At 38.5% G+C, this 24,036-nt stretch overlaps 2 protein-coding genes across 11 annotated transcripts in view; one reads left to right on the forward strand and one right to left on the reverse strand.

Annotated features, from left to right (window-relative positions):
* LOC106879204 (F-box only protein 8) overlaps window positions 1-24,036 on the forward strand; it is a 67,642-nt gene that overhangs the window by 27,918 nt on the left and 15,688 nt on the right. For 3 of the 7 annotated variants that reach the window (XR_016239159.1, XR_016239160.1, XM_014928674.3), the window contains exons 1-3: window positions 18,533-19,448; window positions 20,232-20,292; window positions 22,675-22,927. Coding sequence is in view for 5 of the 7 variants with exons in the window: in XM_014928674.3 (XP_014784160.1) it covers window positions 22,710-22,927 (218 nt within the window). In the remaining 2 variants the exon portion in view is untranslated. Of the gene's footprint in view, window positions 1-18,532; window positions 19,449-20,231; window positions 20,293-22,674; window positions 22,928-24,036 lie in introns of those variants that run through there. The other 4 variants (XM_014928673.3, XM_014928675.3, XM_014928676.3 and 1 more) reach the window with 4 other exon arrangements.
* Window positions 12,358-18,520, reverse strand: LOC106879203 (uncharacterized). 4 transcript variants are annotated; one of them, XM_014928671.3, is made up of 2 exons: window positions 17,671-18,520; window positions 12,358-13,383 (listed from the first exon to the last, which is right to left on the reverse strand). In XM_014928671.3, the coding sequence occupies exons 1-2, from the start codon at window positions 17,693-17,695 to the stop codon at window positions 12,650-12,652; spliced, it is 759 nt and encodes a 252-aa protein (XP_014784157.1). In that variant the 5' UTR covers window positions 17,696-18,520; the 3' UTR covers window positions 12,358-12,649. The 4 variants fall into 4 exon arrangements, with proteins under 4 accessions (XP_014784157.1, XP_014784158.1, XP_052834145.1 ...); XM_014928672.3 differs by having other exon boundaries at window positions 17,667-18,493; XM_052978185.2 differs by having other exon boundaries at window positions 17,690-18,232.

Here is a 24,036-nt window from a genome sequence, read left to right on the forward strand (position 1 = left end):
GTTACCTAGAGCTTAAAATATACGAATCATCACTACAAAAATATGGCACCTCTTTTCCTTGCTGTTTAAAGGAGAACTGGAAGAGGTATTTCGACGATTGCTTTATACTTTAGAAAGAGAGCATGGACAAACTGCTCGATTTCAAAATAATGCTGAACAATATTTATAGCAACATGCAATTCACCATGGAACACAGCAGTAAACAACGCCCTTTTCTTGACATCCTAATTAAAATAGTCAATAACCACATCGAAACAGACATCTTCTATAAACCCACAGATTCTAAACAATACCTATTATTCAACTTTCCCTGTGAATAGTGAGAGAGGGGATCAAAATGGAATTGCTGAAAATGCCAAGCTTTAGAATTGAACCCAACACTTTGGCTTTGCAAATCAAACTAGTTAACCATGCAGCCATCTTCCATTAATCATTTGGGGTTTTTCAATCACTTCTCTTCCTTAGTTGACTGTCAACCTCTCTCTACTTCTCTCTATTTTCCTTCCTCCTTCTCCCTTTCTTTTTCTCTCTCTTTCTCTCTCTATATATATTTATACACACATATAAACAGATAATACATACACATGCACACATACATATATTTGTACATGCATAAACATACATATATATGTTAACGGCTGTTAGACATCGGAGTCACCAAATGTAACAGGTGTGATGTTGAAGAAGAGAAAGATGATGTGAATGTCATTGTGTTGGACTTGAAGGGATGAGGACAGGAGGCAAAATGGTAGATAATAACATTTATTTGCACCGTTACCTATAATTGTTTCTTCACCACGACAGGTAGGTGTGTATAAAAGCAATTGGCAAGAATGCAAGGGAGATAGAGTTTATATTTTCATGTATAAATGGACAGGGTATGGCTTCCATGTCTCGGGTAATTTCAGGAACAGAGGGAGAGAGAGAGAGAGTGATGTTGTTGAAGAGAAAGATGAGCTAATGAGGATGAATATTTGAGTGCTGGCATCTCTTGTGGGTATTTTTCTAGCCAGAAGGTGATCATCACTTCTATACCATAATCGTGTGAGATTATATTGATGTAGAAGTTCACCACATCGAATGATACTAACAGGGTTCCTTCACTTATTGTCTTCGGGAGGTGGTTTAGCATGTCTAAGTCATCCCTGATGAAGCTTTTCACATATTTTAGAAACGGTTTGAGTAAGATGTCGAGGAAGTTGCTCAAACGGTGGGTTTCACAAACAGGGCCAGCAATGATGGGTCTCAGTTTGAGGTCGTAGGGGGAGGATCATTAATGCATAGGCTTGGAGAAACTCTGCAAGCTTTACAAATATCTTGATTTTTGTTTATTTTAGGTAATCCGTAGAATAGACTAGGTCTGTATTTGAAGTAAAGAGGATAAGTTTTTAAGAGTCTTCTGTGGGTTGTATTGTACTCATAGTAAATATTATTTTCCAACATGGAGAGTATTCACTTTTTGTAGTACTCTGTGTCCATCACCACTACCGCACTTCCTTTGTCGGCTTCTTTAATGGTGAGGTTTATATCATTTTTTAACTCGATTAGGTCTTTCCATTCATTTACATTAAGGTTGGATTTAATTTGTTGTTTTTGTAGAGTATTAAAAGGAAAACTGGTAATGTGTTCACAAAAAGCATCAAGTGCTTTATTTCTGCCTTTTGTAGGACAGTATTCACTTTTGTTTTTTACTATAGACTCATCTTCACTGGTGTAGTTGTCAAGTGCTTCTGTAAGGCGTAATTTTCGGCAGAAATCCGTAGTGTTATCCTTAATTTCATTCGGGTTCGATCTGCGAGGGGTTGAAGTAAGCTTTAAACCTCTTGCTAGAATTTTAGGTTGTGTAGGACTTAGGATTTTCTTTGATAAGTTGATTATTTTCGGTTGTTCTTGTACATTTTATTCCATTTCAGATCTTTGTTTCTCTGATTTAGGTCTACAAAATGGTTGTAGAATGGTGGATTGTTGTGGAAAGTCTGTATTGTGTTTAGTTTGCTGAGGAGAAAATGGGTGTAAAGTGTGTCTGCGGTGGAGTGGCTGTGTAGTGGGCTAGATTATGGTTGTACTGAGGGTTGTTATATTGCCTATGGTTGATGTGGTTTGGGTTAAATTGATTTCTTTTAATATTGTAATGTGGGTGGAGGGGAAAGTTATGTTGTTTAGTTAGGTTGTGTCTAGTTGAAGGATTGAAGTAACCATGTTGAGGGTTAAGTGTTGGAGGTAAATTCTTCCATTTATTGTGAGATGATGGGGTGGATTGGTAGGTATTGGTTCCCAAAAGTTTTGCTTAGTCTCCAGGTTTCGATGGAGCCTTTGATTTCTATGTAGGATGCCATGAAGATTCCGTCCAGATTTTCTGATTGTTGTTTCTAAGTTATTTGGGGATGTAAGTTTGGTGGAGTTGTCTCCCCTTGACCGTCTCTGGTTTGTGTTCGATAAGCCTGGGTTCATTTCTGTGTATGTTTTTGATTTATTTTCCTTCAGCAAGGGCTTATTCGATGCCTATTCTACGATGAACTGTGTTTCGTAGTTAATAAACAAATTGCTTTGTCTTTGCCAGCCTTGTAGCGAGATTGTTTCTTCAGCTTCACAAGTTGTTTGCCACAGTTTAAAGACACTTTCCAAGTGTTGACCATCTGAATGTTTCTTTAATTCGTTGTAGATTTTCTCATCTATGTTCTTCAATTTTTCTTCATTGCTCAGCTCTCTAAGCTTAAGCAGTTCTATTTCTGTCTTCATGTTTTCCAGTGTTAGTTTCTCCCTTAATTGTCTTTGTTGGTCCTGCTCGTTTGGAATACGTTTAATTTGGAGTTTATGAGGCAGAATTATTGGTATAGAATTTAACCAGCGTTCATAAATTTCTGCCTTGTGGTTGTTTTTCTGAACAACTATTTCATGTTCGATACAGTTTACTACCGACAAAAATGTGGAATTGCAATGGGAACCCGAGCTGCTCCAATGATTGCGAACCTTGTAATGGGTTACCTAGAGCTTAAAATATACGAATCATCACTACAAAAATATGGCACCTCTTTTCCTTGCTGTTTAAAGGAGAACTGGAAGAGGTATTTCGACGATTGCTTTATACTTTAGAAAGAGAGCATGGACAAACTGCTCGATTTCAAAATAATGCTGAACAATATTTATAGCAACATGCAATTCACCATGGAACACAGCAGTAAACAACGCCCTTTTCTTGACATCCTAATTAAAATAGTCAATAACCACATCGAAACAGACATCTTCTATAAACCCACAGATTCTAAACAATACCTATTATTCAACTTTCCCTGTGAATAGTGAGAGAGGGGATCAAAATGGAATTGCTGAAAATGCCAAGCTTTAGAATTGAACCCAACACTTTGGCTTTGCAAATCAAACTAGTTAACCATGCAGCCATCTTCCATTAATCATTTGGGGTTTTTCAATCACTTCTCTTCCTTAGTTGACTGTCAACCTCTCTCTACTTCTCTCTATTTTCCTTCCTCCTTCTCCCTTTCTTTTTCTCTCTCTTTCTCTCTCTATATATATTTATACACACATATAAACAGATAATACATACACATGCACACATACATATATTTGTACATGCATAAACATACATATATATGTTAACGGCTGTTAGACATCGGAGTCACCAAATGTAACAGGTGTGATGTTGAAGAAGAGAAAGATGATGTGAATGTCATTGTGTTGGACTTGAAGGGATGAGGACAGGAGGCAAAATGGTAGATAATAACATTTATTTGCACCGTTACCTATAATTGTTTCTTCACCACGACAGGTAGGTGTGTATAAAAGCAATTGGCAAGAATGCAAGGGAGATAGAGTTTATATTTTCATGTATAAATGGACAGGGTATGGCTTCCATGTCTCGGGTAATTTCAGGAACAGAGGGAGAGAGAGAGAGAGTGATGTTGTTGAAGAGAAAGATGAGCTAATGAGGATGAATATTTGAGTGCTGGCATCTCTTGTGGGTATTTTTCTAGCCAGAAGGTGATCATCACTTCTATACCATAATCGTGTGAGATTATATTGATGTAGAAGTTCACCACATCGAATGATACTAACAGGGTTCCTTCACTTATTGTCTTCGGGAGGTGGTTTAGCATGTCTAAGTCATCCCTGATGAAGCTTTTCACATATTTTAGAAACGGTTTGAGTAAGATGTCGAGGAAGTTGCTCAAACGGTGGGTTTCACAAACAGGGCCAGCAATGATGGGTCTCAGTTTGAGGTCGTAGGGGGAGGATCATTAATGCATAGGCTTGGAGAAACTCTGCAAGCTTTACAAATATCTTGATTTTTGTTTATTTTAGGTAATCCGTAGAATAGACTAGGTCTGTATTTGAAGTAAAGAGGATAAGTTTTTAAGAGTCTTCTGTGGGTTGTATTGTACTCATAGTAAATATTATTTTCCAACATGGAGAGTATTCACTTTTTGTAGTACTCTGTGTCCATCACCACTACCGCACTTCCTTTGTCGGCTTCTTTAATGGTGAGGTTTATATCATTTTTTAACTCGATTAGGTCTTTCCATTCATTTACATTAAGGTTGGATTTAATTTGTTGTTTTTGTAGAGTATTAAAAGGAAAACTGGTAATGTGTTCACAAAAAGCATCAAGTGCTTTATTTCTGCCTTTTGTAGGACAGTATTCACTTTTGTTTTTTACTATAGACTCATCTTCACTGGTGTAGTTGTCAAGTGCTTCTGTAAGGCGTAATTTTCGGCAGAAATCCGTAGTGTTATCCTTAATTTCATTCGGGTTCGATCTGCGAGGGGTTGAAGTAAGCTTTAAACCTCTTGCTAGAATTTTAGGTTGTGTAGGACTTAGGATTTTCTTTGATAAGTTGATTATTTTCGGTTGTTCTTGTACATTTTATTCCATTTCAGATCTTTGTTTCTCTGATTTAGGTCTACAAAATGGTTGTAGAATGGTGGATTGTTGTGGAAAGTCTGTATTGTGTTTAGTTTGCTGAGGAGAAAATGGGTGTAAAGTGTGTCTGCGGTGGAGTGGCTGTGTAGTGGGCTAGATTATGGTTGTACTGAGGGTTGTTATATTGTCTATGGTTGATGTGGTTTGGGTTAAATTGATTTCTTTTAATATTGTAATGTGGGTGGAGGGGAAAGTTATGTTGTTTAGTTAGGTTGTGTCTAGTTGAATGATTGAAGTAACCATGTTGAGGGTTAAGTGTTGGAGGTAAATTCTTCCATTTATTGTGAGATGATGGGGTGGATTGGTAGGTATTGGTTCCCAAAAGTTTTGCTTAGTCTCCAGGTTTCGATGGAGCCTTTGATTTCTATGTAGGATGCCATGAAGATTCCGTCCAGATTTTTTGATTGTTGTTTATAAGTTATTTGGGGATGTAAGTTCGGTGGAGGTGCCTCCCCTTGACCGTCTCTGGTTTGTTTTCGATAAGCCTCGGTTCATTTCTGTGTATTTCGTTTTTTGGGGATTTGGTTTTGCAAGATTTTTCATGTCATTTCTTCTGTTGAAGCATCTTCTGTTGTGTCTGGGGAGAGTCATTTTCTTATTGTGCCTTAAAATTTAACACACTCACTGGTAAAATTTCCACTTGTTTCTTATTTTTATTTTCCTAAAATTTTTGTTGCGTCTTGCTACCTTTTCAATAGTCCTGACTCTCTTGAGAAATAAGTGGAAATTTTACCGGTGATGGTGTTAAATTTTAAGGTTCAGTCCCACTGCGTGGCACCTTGGGCAAGTGTCTTCTACTATAGCCTCGGGCTGACCAAAACCAAGCGAGTGGATTTGGAAGACTGAAACTGAAAGAAGCCCGTCGTATATATGTATGTATATATATATATATATATATATATATATATATATATATATATATATGCATGTGTGTGTATATCTTTGTGTGTCTGTGTTTGTCCCCCCAACATAGCTTGCCAACCGATGCTGGTGTGTTTATGTCCCCGTAACTTAGCGGTTTCAACAAAAGAGACCGATAGAATAATTACTAGGCTTCCAAAGAATAAGTCCTGGGGTCGAGAATTGCTCGACTAAAAGGAGGTGCTCCAGCATGGCCACAGTCAAATGACTGAAACAAGTAAAAGAGTATATATATATATATATATATATACACACATATTTATATATATATGTATCTGTGTGTGTATATTCACACACACACATATATATCATCATCATCATCATTTAACGTCCGCCTTCCATGCTAGCATGGGTTGGACGATTTGACTGAGGACTGGTGAAACCGGATGGCTACACCAGGCTCCAATCTAATTTGGCAGAGTTTCTACAGCTGGATGCCCTTCCTAACGCCAACCACTCAGAGAGTGTAGTGGGTGCTTTTACGTGTCACCCGCACAAGAGCCAATCCAGGGGCACCGGCAACGATCTCGCTCGAAAAACCTCATGTGTCACTCGCACTAGAGCCACACAAGGCCTGAAATTCTGGTGGGATGGGTCTAGTTGATTACATTAACCCCAGTATATATACGTGTGCGTATCTGTGTAGACTACACTTCAAGTACTTTTCTCTCTTTTTTCAGCACATCACACTCTTTACCACTTCATACTAAAAATATCCGCCTATGGATATAATAATAGATTACTTTATTTTTCTGTCTCCGATGAAGGAAGTACTGGATCTTCCCAGAAACAGCTTTAAGACTCTATCCATAAAATTCTTCAACCTTACCTTTGCTCTCTTTATCTTTTTGTTTTTATATATTTACATATACACACACTAATACATGACTTATAATACCCAATCCTGTTCATACAACGACTGGGGCAAACTAATCGGTATACAGCACTTACTCGGTATTACCTGTATCCTCCGGGGTTTGGTTAAATCCAATACCCTCCTCAACCTTATATATATATATATATATATATATATATACATCATGTTGAACCGTTAATCCCTATATATAGGTGTAGGAGTGGGTGTGTGTTAAGTAGCTTGCTTACCAACCACATGCTTCCGGGTTCAGTTCCACTGCGTGGCACCTTGGTCAAGTGTCTTCTACTATAGCCTAGGGCCGACCAAAGCCTTGTGAGTGGATTTGGTAGACAGAAACTGAAAGAAGCCCGTTGTATATATGTATATATATAAGCCTTCATCTTCAGTACTGATCCTGTTTAATCTCTACCTTCCCCATCACCACAAAGCCTAATCCCTAGTTCAAACTTTCATCTCTTACCTAACTATTCTCTCTAAAAACCATTCACAAATCCCCAAGCTAACCCCTAATATAGTCTAAAGTCTGAATCCCAATCCTAACAACAAACCCTCAACAAAATAAGAAAAACAGCAAATACTCAACAAAATCAGAAAAACTACTTACCTTTGGCAATTTGCCAACTATAACAGAAAACATGATATGCAAACAACGAGCAAAATATCAACCAACAACATTTGAAAGTCAGATTTTTTTTTTTTTTTTTTTAAAGTCAGATTGTTTTGTTTTTTTTTTAAGTCAGATTTTTTTTTTTTAAAGTCAGATTGTTTTTGTTTTTTTAAGTCAGATTTTTTTTTTTTTAAGTCAGATTATTATTTTTTTTTTTAAAGTCAGATTGTTTTTTTTTTTTTTAAGTCAGATTTTTTTTTGTTTTCTTATGTCGAATCATGAAATAGAAAAACTACTTACCTTTGGCAATTTGCCAACTATAACAGAAAACATGATATGCAAACAACGAGCAAAATATCAACCAACAACATTTGAAAGTCAGATTTTTTTGATTTTTTAAATGTGTTGAATCATGAAATACACTTGTTTACTAAATACAGTTGTCCTTGTATTCACACAGTATTCTTTATCGAAACTTATCAACCACATAAGGTTCTTACCACATTGTCTTAGAATGAAATTACTATATACAGGGGGACCCAAAAGTAGGTTCGCAGTTCTTCAACAATCTCTTTTGCATTCATATATTAACAGTTTAGATCTTAATTATAAAAAAATATGAAACCATTATTCTATGCCAATTTAGTTAATTGTAAGGTAGAAGGCATGTAAATAGCACCTTTTGAGCGGGATCGTTACCAGCGTCGCCTTCCTGGCATCTGTGCCTGCGACACACGTGAAAGTGCATTGCATCCACAAGTCATCAAGCTAATCATTATCATGCGAAATGAAGTTGATGTTTTTATTTATAATAGAAACAAATTAATTATTGCAATGAAAATATGAAATACAATTAACATCATTATCGTTTAACATTCGTTTTTCAGGCTGTCATGGGTTAGACCAGAGGTTTTCAAACTTTTTGACTTGCGGACCCCTTTATATTTCAGGCTTTACCTTAGGGACCCCCTCGTAAACGCTTGTGAAATTTATACATAAATATTTGCTTAAAATAACATATATTTTTACATTTGTTTATTTAACAGTATTTAACAAATAGGTTTATTGTCAATTAAAAGATTTCGATTAAAAAACATGTATAAAATCAAATTGCCCATAAAAAGTATTTGCTGTCTTGTCCTGGCGGACCCCCTGTGGTCCGGGGACCACAGTTTGAAAACCCCTGGGTTAGACTATTTCACATGATCTGAGATGAATTACCTTCGGCAGCAGAAGGAAGGAAGACGAGAGAGATATTGAGGTTCGTGGAGCCGCAAAGCGTGCAGCACCGTCGGCCTAGCGCACCGTATGCAGGCAGGCGCAGGCTGGGTGAAAACTGCGCGGTCGGCAGCAGCAGCAGGAACAAGTGCGGGCTTCTTCCTCCTCCTTCTTCTTCTTCTTCGGCAGCAGCTGCACTGTTAGAGGGCTGACGAGTGCGAGGCGGCTTATGAAACCGGTTGCTGCTGCAGAGGCTGCGGTAATGATCCTTGTTACGACTTTTTCACCATGGATAATGGACATTAAATGACGATGATGACAATTCTTTTTGTTAAACTTTTGCATTTTATCCTGAAGATCTACTTTAAATTTGATTTTATACATTCAATTTTCATTTCCAATGAAATCAATTTTAATATTTCAAATTCGAAAATATTCAACAAAATAAATTGAAAAAGTGAAGCAAGTACTACATTTATATTTGTAAAAACAACCGAGCATAATTGTACTAAAGTGAAACTAGGAAACAGAAAACTGTGTAAGCCCAGGGACAACTGTATTTTATGAAAACATTGCATAAGGAATTAAACTGAAACAGATATCAACATGACACAAACAACCCATGCTAGTATGGAGAAAATGATTAGATATTTGTGTCGAGAGAAAATTCAATGACAATCGAATTTATCAGATTTTTGTAGATAAGCAACAACTCAAGAAAACCTTTCAAAATTCTATGTACTTACAATAAATTGATTGCAAGTATTGTGGGAATGTAGACAACATAATTTCATGTTTTGTATGCATGTTTAAAATAAGTTTCATACCTATGTACATTTTTTCCATCGTAGCATGAGTGTAAAAAGTTTAACAGTGAGATAACCTTACTGTGGCTAATTCTGGGTTTTCTTACTAAAGGGATTCTTTTTTTTTTTTTTCTTGTTTTTCTTTTGTTTTTTTCAGAGTGCAATTCTAACAAATTATTCATTTGTACACAAACATGACAAAAGTAAATAGGCATCCATTAATACATCGTTTTATGGTTATTTTAATTTGAAGAGGTTTATATATTTTTTTTTTTATTGGTTGACATTTCTATGTTTCATGTTCTATATGTGACTGTTCAATCATGTCATGTACAAAAGAAGCCTTGGAACTGTCCGAATTACAAACAAGCCATATGCTGGGTCAATTTCAAGGTTGGTTGGAAGAGAATGGCATTAAAAAGCTTCTGGGGCTAAGACAGTCACCAGATATGAACTATACTGAACTCCTGAGACATGATGGACAGGACACCTCCTAAAAAGAACAATAAAGCATCCTTAAAGCCAGATCTTTTGATATTACTACATGAAACCTGGCAAGAAAATCTCTCAGAGGCACCCGCATATAGCTGTAAAAATCGATTTTCAACCATAACTTATAAGTTTTCCAGTGGAAGAAAGCTTCGATTGTTTACAAAAAAAAAAAAGAGAAGTTAAGTCCCCCCCCCCCTCTAGCGACGCACACGTTTTTAAGACTTTTGTTGTTTTTTTTTTTTCCATCGAGGAAAAAATGTTTTGTTGATATACGGGCGACACACATACGAACATGTATGCGTACCAAAAATATGTATGCAATTGGTGTATGTACATGCGTGTGTGTTCTCCAGAAAAATTTCGCTAAACGCCAGAACAGGACAAAATGAGAAATATACAGAATAAAGAATTATCTATGGACTGCTGCAGTTTCGAACATTAACGTTTTACTTTCGTTACATCCGTGTTCTCTTATATATATAGTAATTAATAAATAATTTGAATGTATAATTTCAGATTTAAATAAATTTTCGCAATTATAAGGACGTCTATTTAATTCTGTCATGTCTATGAAGCAAAACACAGTAAAATTAATATTAAGAACATTTCAAAAACCTCTTTCAAGCTGAGCATTTTTAAATTTTTTTTTTTTTTTTTATATCAAAAACCTTTCTTTAATTCTATCTCGGAGTGTCTCGAATGCATTTGTTGCCACACAAAAATGAATGATTTAACAAAAAAACACTCTACTCACTGGCGAAGCATCACACTGGTCTGCTGCCTTTACATTCTGAGTTCAAATTCTGCAGAGGTCGACTTCCCCTTCCTCGTCCACACTCCAATCTGATTTGGCAGAGTTTCGACAGCTGGATGCCATTCCTAACGCCAACCACTCCGAGAGTGTAGTGGGTGCTTTTTACGTGCCACCGGCACATATACATATAATCTCTTTCTCTCATATACACACACACCATCAACATTACTCTCTCTGTCTCTTCACACACACTCACAAAAGCAATTTATATACACACCACACATTCTGTCTTGCAAACCCCATCAAACACACAGCACGCACGCACATCAATTCTCCCGTCTCATGCAACTTCAATAGAACTTCACATGAGAAACACTGACAGTAAAAGAAAACTATTTCACTATCAAAACTGAAACAATCACATTTCGATAGTTTCAATTTAATGGTTTCTGGAGATGGGCCTTTGTGCCTGAAATAAAAACGGTTTCATTAAACTGTCCACATTGTCCGAAACTTTCTATTCTCTCTTTTTCACTTTCTTTGAAAAGTGTGTGTGTGCACGCGTATGTATGTATGTATGTATGTATTATTGGCCAGCTAAGCCATTGTCAGAGGCAGTCCAATGATGGCTTACCTAGCTGAAACTTTGAAGTCAATCACAATAATATTGTGTGGACTTGCTTTATTTGTCAAGCTACAATAAAAGCAGTTGAGCATTCAAAGTAGAAGCTCTCGTGTTGCACTGTCCGAAGCCATCTTTCTGCCAATTCTTGTCTTTCCGCTTGTTTGATGAAGCCATGGATCAGAACAAGTACTAATTTGAGGGAGCTACATTTGGATTATATGTTAGGCATCAGTTTGATTCTCTCAAGATCCTAGAATTTATTCCACATTATTCAAGCAATATGAAGTCTTGCATTGTCTTGCTGTAGAAGAGCTTGCTTTTTGTTTACTAAGACCAGGTATTTGTGTTGTAGAATGGCATCGATAGTTCAACCATCAAGAATGAACTCAAATCAATTATCTCCTCATAGTTCCACCAAATGAAGACCATCACCTTCTGTTGGAAATCCCATATTTACCAACCAGTTCTGGAAGCTGGCCCCCTTGCTTAACCACTGCTTATTCCTTGGATTCTTAATTGTGACATCATTAACTCTGATTGATAGGTACACACACACTCCAGACATAAATCACATATATTCACTACACCAATGAAAACGACTCTTCTGGCCATTTCCCAGATATTCACGTTGTTTTTCAATTAACCATGCAGACATATGGCTTAATGGTTAGGGTATTTGGCTTACAGTTGTAGGGACGTGAGTTCAATTCCTGGCAGTGCATTATGTCATTGAGCAAGATACTTTCTTTTGTGTTGCACCTGTAATTCAAAGGGGCTAACTTTTTCACTTTCTGTCTCACACTGAATCTCCCTGAGAACTACATGAAGAGCATGTGCATTTGTGGAGTACTCAGCTACTTGCATGTTAATTTCACAACCAACGGAGTGCCAATTTTGAATTAATCCTAGATTATCTCACAGTTTGGACGTTTTAATGATGTGATTGTCTGTTTTTAGAATGAAATTGTAGGACAGGTGTGAGCAGATGGATCGTGCTGGTTTAAACCTAAAAGGTAGAATGTTTGAGTCAGATATGGCCAGTTGGGAAAAAAAACTTAAAGAAAAAAAAGAGACTTCTGTAAAAGAAAGATTCCTTTTTTTAAAAAGAAAACCATAAAAAATTATTTTGTAAAAAGGTTTTATGTCGGAAAAATTTAGCCGTTCTGGTGTAAAGTTCAAGATGATTCAGACCTTTTTAAAAGTGAAAGGCTTACACATGGATGCTTCTGAAAATTCAGTCAGCCAAACTTCTATAGACATAAGGATACCCTAGATACACAGCGAGCTGGTAGAATTGTTAGCATGCTGGCTTTCATCCTTTCGGTTGAACTCTGAGGTCAATGTAATCAACTCAGCCTCAACCCCAAAATGTTTCAAGCCTTGGGCCTATTGAAGAAAGGATTGTTATCATTATCAGAATGCATGAGCTTTAAGAATGTGTGTCTTAAGATGTGCCAAGTTGTCAGTAAACCGTCCACACTGGAGACAACAACATCGAATGTCCCCAACGTGTTTATTTATGTGCTGGTTGAATTGCAGATGTAGACGAAAAGTCATTTGACAGTATTTACACTTAAACGGCCTCACTGTATCATTGTGCATCAAAATGTGCTTCTCTAAACACTTTGCTGTTTTGAATTTCTTCTCACATTCACTGCATTTGTGTTTTCTTTCAGTCATGCCCAAGTGCTTTGCCACATGGGGTATCATTAAGGGCAGCTGTAATTTAGCACTACTGCAGAACTTACAAATCCAATACTTCACTCCGTCTATATGTTTCGAAAACGTAGATTCCATTATTAGCTTATCACTGTTTTCTGTGTCATCACCATTATCATCACTGTTGGTTCCGTAACTCTGCGATGATGTGGCTGAATTGCCCTCAGAAGTAGTACTCAATTTCTCAAGGCCCTTGTCTGTGGTGGTGGTGGTGGTATCTGAATCACATTTCTTGTTGCTCCTGTGAGCAATGTCTTTGTGAACAGAGAGAGTGCTGAACAGCTTGAAATGCTGGCCACAAACCTCACAATGGTACTGCCGAATATCTTTATGTACACGCTGGACGTGTGACTGCATGAAGTGTTGTGTGAAAAACTTCTCTTTGCAACTGGTGCATTCATACTTCCTCTCCTTCACACTTGTCATATCTGTGGAATGAAGAAGAAAAAAAAAAGAAACTGACTTTAACCATTAAGATGTACAAAGTGGAAGTTAACAAAAGTACTTGAAAATGAATGACAGGACATAATGCTTGAGTCAGTTGGTCCTTCTTAATAATTACCTGTAACAACAACAAGTAAACGAGGTTGACCTTCACAGCAGCAGCAGCACAGAGCATTCTTACTGAAAGCAGGATGATGGAGAAAGAGCCTGAAAATGGCCCTCCATGGTACATACCACTTGATTTTCTCATCAGGGCTCAACACATCTCATGATGTTAACACAAGATTGAAGAGGAGATTTAGAAACACATTCCACCCGTCTCAATGCAGCAAAGGCTTTTGTTGACCACTGCTATTCTGATGAAAACCAGGACATACTTGATGTTATCTTTTGCAGACTCCACGTCTTAACAAAGGACAAAGACCACACAAACTACATTGGTATTATTGTTGGAGACACACATGGAACTGAGGACCAATTGCAGCTAACGAGACACATAGATTCTTCATATGGCACGGGGAAACATCTTGAATGCAACCATTTTCAGCGAATACTAAGAATCCAGCCTCTCAAAAATTATTACCATTATATTATTATTGTCTTGCTTCTCAGAGCTCTCGGTCTTACTTGCTCTGGTTAACTGTGAGAGTAGGCAGTAACCTGTCTCACAGGGTCTCTTCTCACAAATTATAAGACTTGGTTGTTGGATATCTCAACACCCAAGCATCAATCTCAAAATCCTAGCCATCCCCAGGAGATTTGTCAATAGCCTTTAACATGAGTATGAAAGGTTCCAGATTGCAAAGCAGTATATCAGAGGGAATAGAGTTGTTATGGGTAAGAAATGAGTGTAAATGGATATTGGTATGCTTGCACTTAGAAGAAAGAAGTATGACAGTGCCACTATGGAAAGTGTGAAGTATGGACCCAACCGAGAGACCAGAGTTGACAGCAATATGATAATGTAATTTAAAGATATGAGGACAGGAAAAGCCACTGGACCATCAGGAATCACTGCTGAGACGATTAGAATATCTGGTAGAGTAATTTCCGGCCTAGTCACCTCTATAGCTTAATGACTGGTAGCAATAGTTACAGAGATATTAAATTGCTGGAGAAATATCTAACTAAATGTAAACTATTGTACTTGGCTTTCTTCAACCTGGAGAAAGCTTCTGACAGAATCCCTTGCTCTGTAAGTGGCTTTTTAAATCTGTACAGGTTATACATAAGGTTGGTGTCATTGGGAAGAGATTCGGCCATGAGTATAGTGATGAATTTAGTGGTCAGGTAGGAATTCACTTGGGCTCAGTTCTCAGACCCCACTTATTCATTATAATCATCCAAACCATAACAGAAGAATTTAAAACTGACTGTGCAGCAGAACTATTATATGGTGATGACCATGCTCTTATAGTAGAATCTGTAACAGAATTGGATAAAAGATTCCAAGTAGGGAAGCAAAACCCGGAATCAAAGGGTCTTAAAGTTGACCTAGCAAAGACCAAAGTTGTAGTTAACAAGAAAGTAGATAAAACTTTCTTTCGCTAATGGGTTTGGAAGGAATTCTATTCACTGCATCCAGTGCAAGCTATGGACATATAAGAAGTGCAGTAGAATCACAGGTAATTAACAGAGAAAGCCATTTTAAAATGTGTAAAGTTGTGCAGGAACAATAAGAATTAAGGAGATTCCGTTGAGGTTGTAGATAGTTTCTGTTACCTAGGTGACCAATCATCAGTGGAAGAGGATGTGCTGAAAGTGTTGTCGCTTGAATAAGAATAGCATGGAGGAACTTAAGAGAGTTATTGCCTCCGTTGGAAACAAAAGTCCTCTCTCTCAGGATGAAAGGAAGATTGTATGATGCTTGTCCACAAAAAGCTCTGGCCCCGAATGCATAGAGAAGCAGGGAAAGAAATAAACCCATGCCTAACTTTGTTTCTGGTTAGAATCCAGCCTCTCTATTAGGTGAAATGTTTAGCAGTATTTCGTCTGCTGCTACATTCTGATTTCAAATTCTGCCAAGGACAACTTTGCCTTTCATCCTTTTTGGGTCAATTAAATAAGTACCAGTAACTGACTTAATCCTTAACCCCAAATTTCAGGCCTTGTGCCTACAATAGAAAGGGTTGTTATTATTTTACTTCTCAGAGCTCTCAGTCTTACTTGCTCTGGTTGACTCTGTGAGAGAAGGCAGCCACCTGTCCAACAGGGTCTCTTCCCACAAATCACAAGACTTGGTACTTGGATGTTAGATATTGTGGGAGATACGCAATACCCAAGCACTCAAAATCCCAGCTGTTTTACCAAGTTTGCATGGATCAGATGGAATTCACTGAGGCAGAGCTTCTCCAGCCAGATTGGAAACGACGGATACAAGCATTATGGCAGGCACACTGGTTTACATCCGTCACACCAATGTGTATCTATTGTTCTTTTACTAGTTTCAGTCATTGGACTGTGCCCATGCTGGGACACCACTTTCAAGGGTTCTTAGTTAAAGAAATTGACCTCTGTACTTTTATTTATCTATTTTTTTTTTTTAAGCCTGTCTTTTTTGCTAAACTACTAAGTTATGAGAACATACACAAACCAGCACTGGTTGTCAAGCAGTGGAGGAAGACAAATACATAAACATGTTACAGGCTTCTTTCAGTTTCCATATACTGGATCCACTCACAAGGTTTTGGTCAGCCTGAAGATATTGTAGATGACACTTGTCTAAGGTGTCATGTAGTGGGGCTGAACCTAGAACCAAGTTTAAAATCACACAGCCACGCCTGCACCCATTATACGAATATATCAAAATCCTTGTCCTCATTTAACGTTTGCTTTTCCATGCTGGCATGGGTTGGACAGTTTGACAGAATAATGGCTGCATCAAGCTCCAGCATCAGCTTAGGTGCGGTTTCTATGGCTGGACACCCTTCTTAATGCCAACCACTTTACAGGGTGTGCAAAGGGTGCTTTTTACGTAGCTCTAGCACTGGCGAGGTTGCCAAGTAACTTGCAAGGAAAGAAAAGAACAAGAAGACAGAAGATGGAAAAAAAGAGTGAGGGAGAGAAGGATAGAGTCAAAGAGGGGAAGGGACATGGTGGGTGGGGTGAGTTGGAGGTAGAGTGGTAGTGAGAGGTATAGGAGTGGTTTGGGGATGAGAGCAAGAGAAGTGTTGAGAATGAAGTTATGGAAGAAGAGAGGGATCAGTGGACGGAGACTTAGCAAGGAGGCAGTTGGTGGAAACAGTGTGAGCATGGAAGTGGTTTCAGAAAGGGAGCAAGGACAAAGGTAACCAGAAGGGAGGGGATGTGCTTACTCTGTTCTCAGGTGATTACAGCAATTTTTTTTTTTATATACCCAGGCCCCTTCCCCATCTTTTTTAGGAGGAGGTAGCCACAACAAGACAAACACCAGGCGACTGACAAGTACCATAGATGAAGAAGGGATGTGATGTAGGGAAAATGCTTGATGGGGGGGGGGGGGGCAGAGAGAGAGGAGGAGGGACAAAGCACCATACGTGCAAGCAGAACCAAAGTCGTTGATAAAATAAGTACCAGTTGCATACGGGGGTTGATGTAATTGACTTGCCCCCTCCCCTAGAATTTCTGGTCTTAGAGGGTCAAGGGCTGAGAGTTTCAGACATTTGACGCTTCACATCAGCAACAGCTGCATTTTAATGTTCCATGCGTCAGATGCCAGTTTCTAGAGGCAATTCTTTCTACGGCCACCGACTCTTATTTTTAGCTAAGCAAAATAATATCTCAGAAACTATATTTCCAGTGAGGGTGATGCAGAAGTTGAAGTCAAGACCAGTAATGGTAGGAAAGCAATGGCAATATTGAAAAGTTTTTGTCCAGTATGGAGTACAAAACCCTTCACTGAACTGTTGTTATACCAACAGCCATTTACGTGTAAGAAACCTGGAAGAAGACAGCGAAGGCCTCTCAATTGCTGGACAGAGTTGAGAAACATGGAGAAATGCTGTTGATGGACCATGTTCCTTAGGCAGTGATCTAATCGACTGACCCTTCCCCCAAACTTTCGGGCCTTGTGCTTAGAGTAGAAAAGAATTATAAAGGAATGAAGTCGCTTGGGGCGCTAAACTGTAGTTATACCTTGTGTTGTTGTCGACACTTTGTTTTTTTTCCCCGTGACAACTCACGTAGAAAGGGTTTCTTCAAAACCGATAAATTAATTAAATGCTGGCCTTTAATTAGGGGACAGTTGGAGATAAAACAATAGCAATGAGAAAAAAGAAGGGAGAATTACCTACTTTCAGTAGAAAAGGTTACCTGCATTCGAGAAGGATGTGGACGTCGGTATGACCCTGTCGCTTAAGACACCCGACAAAATACATAACAGCCACGAAGTGTTCGAATACGAAACTGTATACTGACCCGCCCCTTTTTTTATCTAGTATTTCTAAATCATACTTTCGTACATTAATATCAACTCCTATGTGTGTATGTATGTATGTATGAATGAATGAGTGTGTGGATCTGTATGTACACGTTAGTTGGCTGCGCCTCGTGTTTCCGAGCTAGCAATCCAAGGGTTGCATGAAACATACGGGGACATTGTGGACATGGGATAGAAGGGGTTGGTTTGGGAAGGAGAAGGCAGTGCTTTCTCTCCTGTCTCTTGAGTTCAGCTCTTACGACTCGGGCTTTCTCAAAGATTTCTCCACAGGGGTCTGTTTGCTGAGATATCTTCCCAGTGTGCAGGGTCGATGTTGGTGCTTTTCGGGGTTGATTTGAGTTGGTCCTTGTACCAACATACATACATAGGAGTTGATATTAATGTACGAAAGTATGATTTAGAAATACTAGATAAAAAAAGTGGGGGGGGGGGATCAGTCCGCAGTTTCGTATGGTTGTTATGTATTTTGTTGGGTGTCTTAAGCGACAGGATCCAAATCCTTCTCGAGGATTAACGGATTTGGATGAAGAGAAGAGGAGAGAGAGAGAGAGATCCACCTCATGTTATTTAGCCTTCGGTTATTTCTTTAATATCTCTATTATTCCATCGATCTCTTAATCTTGAAATTAATTCCACCAAATTACCCTCTCTTCTCCCTTTCTCTCTCTACTTTCTCTTCCTCCTCCTCCTTTTTCTCTCTCTATGTCTCTCTTTCTTACTTCTACTGCCTCTCACTACTCGCCTTATTTCCCTCTTACATCTCTTTTATGCTTTCTATTTTCCTTTCATCCCCTCAATCTATATTTTGTTCCTCTGCCTCAAACAAACAAGACAATGAAATGAAGCATTTGACAAAGAGGAGGAAGGGGAGGAACACGATGATGACGACGACTACGTTTCACTTCTCTTCCTTTTCCTCTGGCGCCTTGTTTTACTATTTCTACATTTGCTTCATCACCCTCTCTCTACATATCTTGTTCCTCTCTCTCCCTCCCCCCCTTGACTCATTCCCACCGCAGGATCAACGGATCGACGGAATAAGAGAATGAAGTCAATAACAAACGGCAGTGAAGAGCCAGAAGTGCAGAGGGGTTCGAATTGAGGTGGGGACCAGGACATTATACCAAGGGCTGTCTCTCTCTCTCTCTCTCTCTCTCCTGCTGGTATTAATACATTTCTACGGAGATATTTCTACACACACACACACACACCCCTTCGTATAAATATATACACTTCACAGCTCGTCCGGAACAGGAAGGCGACCAAAGACATCTTCTCAACGTATTTGTGTGTCTCTGAGAGAGAGAGAGATTCTGTGTATGTATAGTGTGTGTAAATAGAGATATATATTGTGTATAGTTGTTTCTTCATAGTTGTGTATATATAAAATCACCTTCAACATACATAGACACACTTTATATATTAGATTATACTCTGTGCGTATATATTTGTGGTTATATGTGTGTACGTGTTTATATTGTGCAGTTACTTATTCGTAGATGTATAAATATATACACACGTTCATGTATGATATATATGTGTGTGTGTGTGTGTATAATGAAGGGAAGCTTCTGCAAATGACGTGTGTGTTTATGATGTTTCCTCCCTTCAACAGAAACAACAACAATCGGGGTAAGTGATTTATATATGTGTGTATATAGTTGTATAGGTGATAGTATATAAATAATTACTGTATTTATATGTTTGTATATATGCTAGTGTTTGTGTGTGTGTGTGTGTATATATATATATATATATATATATATATATATATAGTAATTCAGTATGTATGTATGGATGACAGATGTCTGTGTGTTTATATATTTTGGTAAATAGACGTTCATGTGTTTTTGATTTACGTCAATTCTCTCTTAATAAACATAAACATAAACATATATGTTACGATCAAGAGACAGTTTAAGCCCCGGCTTCACCTATGTTATTTTTGGACGGGTGTGTGTATAAATACTCAAATGGAGATAGTTTATATAGATAGATATATAATAATTATCCTTCGAAGTCCCATATCGTTTAGAGAAAGAAACAACAGACAAAAACTGGGGGGGGGGGGGGGCGAATAAAAATTTCAAAATTTTTCTTAACAGAAACACAAGCCTGAAAAAAAAAAAAAAGGCATGAAGGGACAACATCAGATCCCTCTAGTCAAAACTCTACAATTACCTAAAATATGTGTGTGTGTGTTTATCGCAGTATTGACCAGACTATCAAGTGTTATACATCGCTGATCACAGTGTGCTATGCAATGTTTTAGCCTTTGAAGGATGCCACCCCAGTAGCTTGGCGAGCAGCTAGTTTTCACTATATATATATCCTCTTTCCAGTGTTGAATCGAATCCTCCATTTTATTTCTAATTCCATTGAAATGAGATGTTTTTCTTTTTTTGTCTTTTCCAGTTTTATCTTCTAGAATGTTCTAAAAAGACATTGAATTTGGCAGTGAAGGAACCTAGCTCATGTAAGATATGTTTCACTTTTCTGTATGTTGGCCATGACTGGATTGCCAGTTAAGAAATTTGATCTGCAGCATCTACACAACCCTGACTCACCCTGGGTTTGTCAGGGTTGTCTCAGCTCCCACCCTGTTCAATGCCTGCATGGATTGGATACCTGACCAAATGCTGGCTCAATCAAGTTGAATGCTAAGCGATGGGGATGTAAACACTATTGTCAGTTGTCACATGACTCTGGAAGGACAAACACACACATGTATGTATATACAAGGGTTGGACAAAATAATGGAAACACTTTAGAATGTCAAACAAATCTATTTTAAAATGGGACAGGACCGTCTTTGGCAGTAATTACAGCTTGAATTCTATGAGGTATGAACTTGTACAAAGTTTGAATTGTTTCCAAAGGAATTTTTGTCCATTCTTCAGCTAAAACAGTCTCCAGTTCTTGTAATGATGATGGTGGCGGATATTGACTCCTTACTTGTTTTTCCGAAATGCACCATAAATGTTCGATAATATTGAGATCTGGGGAGTGTGGTGGCCAGATAAGATGTTCAACTTCTCTAGAATGTTCCTCGTGCCATTCAGTAACAACTTTAGCTGTGTGAATTGGTGCATTATCATCCTGAAAGATTGTGTTTCCCTCTGGAAACAATTCCGCAACCATAGGATGAATTTGATCAGAGAAAATGCTTAAATAGTCTTCACTATTAATTCTGCCATGAAGGGAAACCATTGGGCTGGTGGATTTCCAAGATATAGCCCTTCAGATCATCACAGATCCTCCTCCATGTTTAACAGTGAGAAGAAGGCAGTCTGGGTCAAATTCTTCTTTTGAGTGTCTCCACACATATACTTGGCCAGTATAACATTCTTCCACTGCTCTAGGGACCAATTCTGTAGGTTTTTACTCCACTCGAAATGCTTTGCAACGTTTGTTTTTGAAAGTAGTGGTTTTCTGATTTCAGCCCTCCCATGAAATCTGGCTTTGTGCAGCTCCTGGCAAACGGTTTTTGTGGAAACTGGGTTCTCGAGGTGGTCATTAAGCTTTGCAGTAATTTTGGGAGCTGCACTTTTGTGATCCTTTCAAACAATTCACGAAAGAGTCTGACGGTCCCTATCTGAAAGTTTTGGTTTTCTTCCACCAGAGTTTTCTTTCAACAAGGAGGTTTTCCCCTCTTTCTCAAAGGCTGTCATTATTTTCGAAACAGTACTTCTTGATACACCAAACATTTTGACTGTTTTTGTTATGCTAGCACCTGTCATACGAGCACCGACAATTTGATCTCTTTGAAAGTCCAATAGAGCTGTCATTTTAATGAATTTTATTTACCTTTTTCTGGTGATATCTGAAAAGGAACAGCAATTTTAGTAAAACATGTTAAGCAACACTAATAATAAATCAAAAAACAAAAATAAACAAGGTTTTGACAGTTTTATAGATATTTCAAAATTATGATGCTAGATGTTTCCTTTTGTCCAACCCCTGTATATATATATATATATAATAGATAGATAGATAGAAAGATGTATAATATATATGTGTATCTGTGTTTGTCGCTTGACAACCAATGCTGGTATGTTTACGTCCCCCGTCACTAAGCGGTTCGACAAGAGAAAACGATAGAATAAGTACTAGGTTTAAAAAGAATAAGTCCTGGGGTCGATTTGCCCGACTAAAGGCGGTGCTCCAGCATCGCCACAGTCAAATGACTGAAACAAGTAAAAGAATATATATATATATATATATATGTATACATACATACACACGCACACACACAACAGGCTTCTTTCAGTTTTCATCTACCAAATCTACTCACAAGGTTTTGGTTGACTCGAGGCTATAGTTGAAGACACTTGCCCAAGGTGCCACATAGTGGGACTGAACCCGGGACCATGTGGTTGGGAGGCAAGCTTCTTACCACACAGCCATGCATGTGCCTACACACACACACATATATATGTGTGTATATATAATGAAATTTCACGTACATACATACACAAGTCTCATCATCGTCATCGTTTAATGTTTGTTTTCCACGTTGGAAAGGGTGGATGGTTTGATGGGAGCTGGCCAGCTGAAGGGCTGTTCAGGATCCCAGTCTATTTTGGCATGCTTTGTACAGCTGGATGCCAACTATTTTGGTATTTGGAAGTCTATGTATGGATGTCTAGATGGGCTATTTTCATTTAACAGTCATTAGCGTGGATCACCCAAAAACTATCCCATTATCATCATCATCTAATATCCTTTCTCCATGCTGGCATAAGTTGGATGGTTTGACAGGAGTTGAGAAGGCTGGGAGCCATACACTGACTGTACTCCCACCCCCTCCACTTACACATGTAGATGTAAGTTAATTTCTTTTATCCTCTTCTTCCAGGTTTTAGGAAATCTGTCCAAAGGTAAAAGTGCATCATGGGCCAAGTTTTTCGTCGTCTTCAGGAACTCGAGAGGGAATGCGTCGGTCATCCTAACTACACGACCAAAACGTTGACCAGCAGTAGCTTTCCAGACTTAAGGGAGCTTCCACCTGAATTGAGTTTAGCTGTCTTGTCCTATCTGAACGCCACCGACCTCTGTCTGGCTGCATGTGTGTGGGACACCCTTGGCAATGATGAGTTACTTTGGTTAAGGTAAGCAACTTTCTGGTTCATGTCACCCTTGAATCAACAACTCTTGTGCCTCAGGGCTGAAGTCCTTCTTTCTCCCACCTCAAACAGGGAAAGTCAGGAAATATTCATTGTCATCATCTCTGTAATGTCCTCTTTTACATGCTTGTATATGTTAGAGTTTATCAAGCCAATCTTTGGACTGTAGCCAAACTAGAGTATCCTGGTACTTTTTTCATCTTTTAAGTCTGTTGCTAATTCTATTGCCAAAATGCTATCTCAGAGCTTTTACCCCTGTCAGCAACCAAAGGTCTCTCTCTCTCTCTCTCTCAATGTAAAAGGAAGATTGTATGATGCATGTATACAAACAGCAATGCTACATGGCATTGACATGTGGGTCCTGAATGCAGAACACGTGATGGCGAAAGAGGAATGAAGCTAGTATGCTTCACTGGATGTGCAATGACAGTGTATATGTGCAACAGAATGCAAGTGTTTTGAGGGGAAAAGTTGGGCAAAAGAAGAATTAGATGCAGTGTGCAAGAGAGAAGATTACACTGGTTTGGTCATGTGATGCAGATGGATGTGGACAATTGCACAGATAAGTGCTGACCACTTAAAGTGGATGGAAATTGTACTAGAGGGAGACATGGGAGGAAGCTTTGAAGGCTGATCTCAAGACACAGCCTTATGAAGGGGATGACCAAGGAGCAAGATACCTAGCACCCTGCTGTACTCAAGAAAACCCATCTGTCACAGCAGAATTGATACCAGTGATGGTGCCATGTTAGAAGCACCCTGTACGCTATATGGGGTAGTTGGCACTGGGAGGAGCATCCAACCTAGAAACCCTGCCAAAATAGACAGTGATGCAAACGTAAACAGAATTACTATTTAACCTTAAAACACATCGGACATATTCAAAGAACCTTCTTGGTTTAGTGGTGCAGAACGTTTTTCTTGTATTATTCTTGTTTCAATCATTTGATGGTGGCCATGCTGGAGCACCACTCCTTAATCGAAGAAATTGACCCCCTGGTTTTATTCCCTGTAAGACTTGTGCTTATTCTATCAGTCTCTTTTTTTGAAGAGCTAAGTTACAGGGATGCAAACACACCAACAGTGGTTGTCAT

Source organism: Octopus bimaculoides, chromosome 30 (genome assembly GCF_046866305.1).
Source record: "Octopus bimaculoides isolate indiv1 chromosome 30, ASM4686630v1, whole genome shotgun sequence".
In the NCBI taxonomy this organism is placed as follows: Eukaryota; Metazoa; Mollusca; class Cephalopoda; order Octopoda; family Octopodidae; genus Octopus; species Octopus bimaculoides.

Excerpts from the sequence above, each read along its gene's own strand:
- LOC106879203 (XM_014928671.3), bottom strand. The coding sequence starts at position 17,695 with ATGCAGGTAACCTTTTCTACTGAAA. Across the intron at positions 13,384-17,670 it reads GGTAACCTTTTCTACTGAAA|ATATGACAAGTGTGAAGGAG; the intron begins GTAGGTAATTCT and ends TTCATTCCACAG.